The sequence below is a fragment of the Microtus ochrogaster genome, linkage group LG8, assembly GCF_000317375.1.
Source record: "Microtus ochrogaster isolate Prairie Vole_2 linkage group LG8, MicOch1.0, whole genome shotgun sequence".
In the NCBI taxonomy this organism is placed as follows: Eukaryota; Metazoa; Chordata; class Mammalia; order Rodentia; family Cricetidae; genus Microtus; species Microtus ochrogaster.
Window position 1 is genome coordinate 1,629,669 of NC_022033.1, and position 7,188 is coordinate 1,636,856.

The following is a 7,188-nucleotide window of genomic DNA, read 5'->3' on the forward strand; positions in this document are numbered from 1 at the left end:
TGGACCCTGAATTCTTGAGCATCACATTGACCTCTGCATGGAAGCCTCCCTAGGTTGTATACCTGTTATAAGTGTTCCTCTCTCTTCAGGACATCCAGCTAAAGTTACGTCTTCATCCGACCTGTGGAGAAGAGAAGCTGGGTAGGGAGAGGAACCTTGAGGAGCCCTGTGTAGTGCTTGGGGCCTGAGCCACCATTATACTCTCTCCTGACGCACCCCACCTATCAGGCCCCCACCCTTGGGTCAGTGCCTGCAGAGGTGATGGACTGCTTGGACCTTAGGTTCTCCTGTGGAAACAAGACAGTATACTATGTGCGGGTATACATATATTTTCATGGAACCATGGCTTGAAGGTTCTAAAGAACCATGAGGGGAGACATCCCTGCCTGAAGAACAGCCAGGAACTGTCTCCAGGTCCTGTCTCAGACCAGAGATGTCTAGTAGCCCTCAGACCCCTCCTTACGGGTGCAGGAGCCAGGAGTCTTTTGGGAGGTAGACCAGGTAGTTGCCCTTGGGACAGGGTTTTCCGAACTTGGGGGAGGGGTCTCTGAGGCTACCACGACTGCCCACCCCCAGATCACCAAGCTCCCCAGCTCTAGGCTGGGTTCACAGTGCACAGTGCTGACGGAGGGACACCATGTGCTACTCTACCAAGCAGTGGTCAACAGAGGCCAGATGCTGTCCTTTGGGTTTACGACATCCTGATGTCAGCTTCTCAGGGCTGTGATTCTTTTTGGCATCTGCCCAACCTGAATCTTTGGAGGACAGAGCTGGATCTTGCTGACAGCAGCTGCCAGAGTCAGCCCTGCTGCTGGCTCCTGGCTGCACGCCACGGGCAGGGATAGAGGTTCCCCACTGGCTCCCTGCAAGGGCCTCAGAGAAGCCCTGAGAAAGGGAATGTGGCTTCCATACTGGTTTTTCTCCAAAGCCTGTCCCTGTGGAGGCACAGAACTGGACCCCTCTTTTCAGCTGTGAGGTGGTGAGAGTCAACTCTCCGGGAAGGTATGACAGCCAGCCGAAGATGGACCCTAGTGACATGCTTGAGTGTAAACAAGGGGCACCCTCTTGTCCTCTGGGTGATTCCCCAGGGGCTCCCATGGTGGGCGTCTGGAGCTGAGGCGGATGACTCATTGTCTGGCTGTTTCCAACAGCTGTCCCCAGGTTGGGTGGCTCAGGGGCTGATGTGTACCCCTAGGGTGTCTTTGGAATAGGACAAATATACCAGACTTCTTCCTTCACAAGCTGCAGCTGACCCCTCTGCTTCCCCCTGAGCCCAGGCCTCTCAAGGCCAGCTTCCTTCAGGCCAGACAGGCACCCTCTTCTGTAGGTGCTCGACAGAACCCTCTGGTGATGTCTGGGCTGACAGAAGAAAGGAGTCAGCCCTGGGGACTGGTGCCCAAAAGATCCCAAAAGGCACACCTGAGAACAGAAGTAACTGATTTAATTCTTTCTCTCTTTAAAAGTTCAAACTATTGACTGCCTCCATCCATGAGGAAGAAAATTGACTGGGTTGCTTATGATTTAGAGGAAATTGAAGATCCTGGCCCACGGTAGCGAAGACTGGGATCCGGTCAGGAGGGAATGGGGGTAGGCGTGAGTACAGAGGGGAGTGGGCCGAGGAAACCACCTCGTGGGATATCTCCTCCTGCTCCGTTCCCCAGCTCCAGCTCCAGCTGCTCCCTCCTGGCGCAGGCACACCAGCTGCTACAGGGTACGGGTAGAGTGTGGATACCTTGCCAGTCCTGTACCACAATGCCCTGTGCCCACATCACCCGCCCCGCTCTGCCGGCCACCAGTTGCTCTCGGGGCAGCTGTCTGCTGGGAAGTAGCTAGCTTGGGGTTAACCCTCTGGTTGCTGGCTGCTGGGCTGAGTCAGCACATTCTCAGGCATCTGCCCCTCTCTCCCACTGGTCAGTCTTCTGGGACCAATCCCAAGTACATCTGGCCTGGCCACTAGGGGGCTCAGAGGAGTCTTGGCACAACCTTTGCCCTTTAGCTCCTCAAGAAATCCACATGAAGTCAGCAGGCTATCAAGCCCGGCGGGCAGACACTTTAATACTTTATCTTTCAGCCTCAGGCTGTTTGGACCCCCAGTTGTCAAAGGGAATAGGGGTTGGAACAGCTTCCTGATGAGCATGGTGGGGCCTCCAGGCAGTAGGAGGGTGGGGCAGCCCTCTGGGAACCTGCTACTGACCCAGCTGTGCCTCACACGGGGCCATAAATCTGCTCCTGAGCCTACTCTACCGAATTCCAGATTCCTCCCGGTCTCCCGCCCTCCCTGGACCAGCCCCTCCCCCACACCAAGCCTTTACAGCAAAGGGAAGCCACTGCCTAGCCCTCCCCCAGGTGGGAAACTGAGAGGGAGGTTGTAGAAGAATTCCGGGGAAGAAAAGGTGGAATGATCCAGGGAGGCCAGCTTGTCTCAGTCGAATTGACCTGTTTTCAACGGAGGCAGGGAGCCATCCAGCCCCTTGGGGTTTAAGATTTGTAGGAGGCTGGGGACAGCCAGGAAGACGTGAGGGTGGTGCAACCTTTCCTAACAACTACGGGTCAGGACCCGGCCAGGACACTACATCAGGAACCCACTCGGACCCTTGGGACATTATCCAGAATCCCAGGAAGATGGGAGCCTTACCCCCAAAGTGGCCTGGCGAGGAGACTATGGGGAGCTGCTAGCCCTGCTGCTGTATCCCACTCCTACCCGCTTGGGACTTTCCTGGAGATGCGTTTGGCCCTAGGATCCAAGGGGAGAAGACCCAGAGGCTGTGGCTGAAGTGAGGTCTCACAATTATCTAAGCTCAGCCTCTAGGGCCCTTGATTCTTGCAGCATGGACTCAGCCTGGCAGATCAAACGGAGCCCACTGTACCCCCCAAACACAGGAGCTAGAGGCACAGCTTGCTTAAAAGATGGGTAACCAAAGTCTCAGACTGGCACCTACAGGGCAATGAGCGTTCCTGGAAATGCCCTATGGGCAGGCACCTGTGTCATTCATTTGCTCCTGTCCTGATCGATTCCTTATTGCAGAGGATTTTTAGCCAATACGGGTAGACGGGGCTAAATCTGCCCCGACAATGGAGGAAGCTGGGGGTCCCCTCCTGTCTAGTCTTTTCCCGACCATTTGCAGATCATATCCCCTCTGGGTCCCCACCCACGGCCACACACAGTTTATACAAACACCAACAGAGAAGGAAGAAACAGGATAGGGCAATGGGGAGGCGCCAGGTGGCTGAGACCTGTTTGAACTTAGGGAAACAAAAAGGGAGCCTCTGGGCGGGTAGAGGCAGGCCCGTATTGCTGGGGTTCCGCGCATCCAGGTTAAAGGCAAGTTGGAAGGGGGGGTCTTCCTAAGGATCGAAGCCTCGACCTGGGAGAGAGGAAAGGCTCAGTAGCTTCAAGTTCCCACGGTCTGGCCGGGGGCCAGCAGGTGCCCCTTCCGGGACGCTGGTCTGGCCGGGGTCCGAAGGGTTAAGGTCCCCAGGCCGCCCCCTCCCTCGTGCCCTTCCCCAACCCCCTCCTCGGGGCACAGGACTCGGGCGCCAGGGCGGGCCGAGGCGGGGCCTGACGTCCTCGGACAGGCGGAGTCAGCCGGGCCGGCCGCTCCGAACTAGACTCGCTAGGCTCCTGCGGCGCGCGCTGTCCCTAGAGCCGCTGCCCCCAGCAGGAAGATGGCGAAGCGCGGAGGGCGGCTGTGCGCGGGGTGCGCACCGCGCGCCTGTGGCCCCCGGAGCCCCGCGCTGCCTCCGCCGCCGCTCCTCCTGCTGCTGCTGCTGGCTGGGCTGGCGCTGCGGGGCGAGGCGCGGACTCCCGGAGGCGATGGCTTCAGCCTGCACCCGCCCTACTTCAACCTGGCGGAGGGCGCCCGCATCACCGCGTCCGCGACCTGCGGCGAGGAGGCCCCGGCGCGCAGTGCCTCACGCCCCACCGAGGACCTCTACTGCAAGTTGGTTGGGGGTCCGGTGGCCGGCGGGGATCCCAACCAGACCATCCAGGTGAGCACGGGGCGGAGGAGCTGGTTACACCATCCTGCAGTTCCTACTCCAGATCCTGTACCCAGCCGACTCCTAGGGCTCCCCGAGACGGGTGTGTGTGTGTGTGGGGGGGGAGTCTAAGTACCGACTCTCCCATCAGGACCCCCGGTCCCACGTTTTCATGGATCAAGAAGAACGCCTAACGCAGCCACCGAAACTCGTGCAGAAACTGCACGTGCCTCGGGAAGAGCCAATGAAGTGTCCGGGTCGCGGACCAAGGGCCCCAGGGGCCGGTGAAGCTCGGGTGGGGGGGTTGACCGGTGAGCAGTCCCTGGCGGCCCTGAGTCCCGGATCCCTGAGTGGGCGGGACTTGGCCAGGGTGCCCGCTGACTGTGAGGAGGGGGCGGGAGCTCCTTCTTCTCCCGGGACAGGCTGGAACCTGTTGGTCGCCCGGATGGGGACGACGGAATGAGCGCGGAAGCCGCGCCGGCGCCCTTTCTTCGGGTGTTGGGTCTCACTGTCCCAGCCAAGAGTTGAAGCTTCTCTGCTTGAGATCTGGGAACTCCGGAGGGCGGTGGGAGTGCGCAGGCAGGCAAAGCTTTAACTGAGCGGGAACACCTGTGGGCCATCAGGGGCAGCCCCCTGCCCGGCAGGTGCTAGTCGTTCGGCTTCAGTCTCCCAGGAGATAGGATTCTGTGCCTAGAGACTCCCCGGAGGCCCGGCGTTCATGCTGAACCTGCAGGTGGGCTAAGTAGTCCCTTTGCAGGACCCCTGCCTCACTTTAGGGTGTTAGGAGAGTTCGGAGCCCTAAGGGCCTAATAAGTTTAGCTGCCTGCCCTCTAGGGACCTACTTCCACCTTCCTGGAAGGAGGCTGAGGAGGCGGAAAGTAGATGGAAATAAGATCGTCGGGGTGGAGAAAGGGGAGAAATGAAGGAGCTTACTTCTGTTGACTGCTTACCTGACCACCACCCTCCGTGCTGCCCACTTAGCCCACCCTTGAGCCTCCAAGGTGTGTGTGTAGGGGAGCTGAGAAGGGCCAGGCTCCCCCATGCTCTGGCTTCTAAGTCTGAGAGTAAGAAGGTGTTCGGGCCATTAGAGGAAGGGAAACTGAGGCCTGGAAAATTACAAGCACCTGTTTTTTGAAACAGGAGCTATCTGAGGTGAACAGTTGGAAGTGGGGGTGCCTCTTGGACTGTGTGGTCCCCTGGGTATAGTGTCTGGGAGCTGGCTCTCAAGAGGGGGCCCAGTCGGGACCTTCAGACCTGACCCAGAAGGACTAACAGGGCTCCCTGGAATGAGAACTGAAGTCCATGTCTACACCCCACACAGCGGTTCCTGGCTCTACCTGTGCACAGGGCCTTCTCAAAGGGCTCCTGGCTTGGGTGGAGGTGATTACCTCCGCATAGTGGTAAAGGCCCAGCCAGGTGGTCAGAGGTTGAGCCCCTCTCTGCCGCACCTCCTTGGTGAGAAAGTAAAAGTAACCGCTGCTTTGCCAAGGGCCCACTATCTAAGGGGTTAGCCTGAACACCCAGCCTCACAGCATGGCCCCAGGGAGTCAGGGACTCTTTATGACAAGAAGAGGGACTGGGTATCCCAGGTAGGAGCCTGAGTGACTCCCACAGGGCCTCTGGGCAAGGTGGGGTGTGGGTTGGCATTCCTACCCTTCTAGGGTTAGGTGGGCATCAGAAGAACTCTTCTGGCTTCCACTCAGGGCAATTGGTGACTCACTGGAAGGGAAATTCCTAATCAGCCCCTATGCTTCCTAGTTCTGTTCCTGGCAGGACCCTCTGCAGCAGAGGGGTGAAGGAAGCCTGGTTTCCCAGCCCTGTCTGCTCTCAGCCAGAGGTCAGCGGGGGGAAGTCCAGCTACCAAGGGTGCTTGTGGCTTGCTGCTCAGTAAATAGCTGGTTGGGAACTCTCAGTGCGACTTCCTGACTCTTAAGACCCTCTCTACTGCCTAAACTTCTGGGAAACTGGAGACCCACCTGCATCCTTGAGCCTGGGCCTGTCTTCTGGAGTCCATGTGGTCTGGATGAGAGGAAGCCTCTCTATGAGGCCTGCCCACCCCATCCTGCTTGGTACCCACAGGGGCAGGGTCCTATCGGTGAATCCCTTGGTCCCCTGTTCCATCCTGTGGCTCTGAGAGCAGGTAGGGGATCATTGGTGAGGTTGACAGACAGGCTCACCATAGTCCTGGCCCCTCTATGAGGCAACTGTGGGTGGCGGAGTACAAAGGTGTGTCCAACACCAAAGTGCTCTCGGCCCCGGTGGGACCATCCAGATAGTTGGTGTGGGGGGAGAAATACAGTAGGCAGTGTCTGGCAGGGGGCAGGCCAGCTTCTTGGGTGGTCCAGAACAATGCCTTGAGGTTGACATCTAAACCAAGATCAGAACAGTAAGTGCCAACGCCCCTACAGGCTGCCAGGCAGGAGCTCCCCAGAGGTCAACACCTGGGGTTCTGGGAACCACACACAACCTTAGGAATGGGCAGACAAGCGGAAGTCCAGAGCTAGCTGGACTTGGGTGGGGGCTGGAGGCTCTGTTGCCACTGAGACCTCCGAATTGGGGCAGGCTTCTTCGGAAAGAAGTCCTGTACCCCATGCTCAGTCTGGGAGGAGTGGGGTCACTTTCTGGGCCACCGTCAGTGTCAAGTCTCCAGGGCTGCCTTTGTGTAGGACAGGTCTGGTTTCCTTGTGGAGTTGGGGAGTGGAGGGGGTTCTCCTGGCCTGGAGCCATAGCACCTCCCCTCACCACCAGGACAGCAGGCTAGGACTTTGCTGGGACTTCCTAGCAGGTGGCGGGGCTGTGACTGAAGCAACTGCCAGGCCCTGTGTGTGATCTGCTCATGGCAGTGGCAACATTATCCCTACCCTGCAGATGGGAACACTGAGGCTCCCAGGGCATCTTGACTTGGCTTTGTCCCAGACCTCAGACGCAGCAGGTGGCAGCCCCAGGTCTCTCCTGCCACTGCCCACATCTTTGCATTCTGCCAGAGCCCCCCACAAGATGGATGCAGACAGCTTAACTCCTGTCTGGAGATCCAACCTAGAAGTACTGGACATACTGGGGTGGGGCCTTCAGGCACAGGTGGGGGGGCATCTGACTCCCCCATGAACCCTCTTCCCCAGATGATTCCTCTTCCTAATAGCTCTTTCTTACTTTTACACACACGCATGTGCACACACACAGACTCACACAGACACATACACGAACACACAC

The 7,188-nt window shown here is 58.4% G+C and overlaps 1 protein-coding gene across 1 annotated transcript in view; it reads left to right on the forward strand.

Annotated features, from left to right (window-relative positions):
• Positions 1–3,639: 3,639 nt before the first annotated feature.
• Positions 3,640–7,188, forward strand: part of Lama5 (laminin subunit alpha 5) — a 48,537-nt gene continuing 44,988 nt past the window's right edge. Inside the window, exon 1 of the mRNA XM_005362749.2 lies at positions 3,640–3,990. Coding sequence (XP_005362806.1) covers positions 3,667–3,990 — 324 coding nt within the window. The 5' untranslated portion in view covers positions 3,640–3,666. The remainder of the gene's footprint in view (positions 3,991–7,188) is intronic.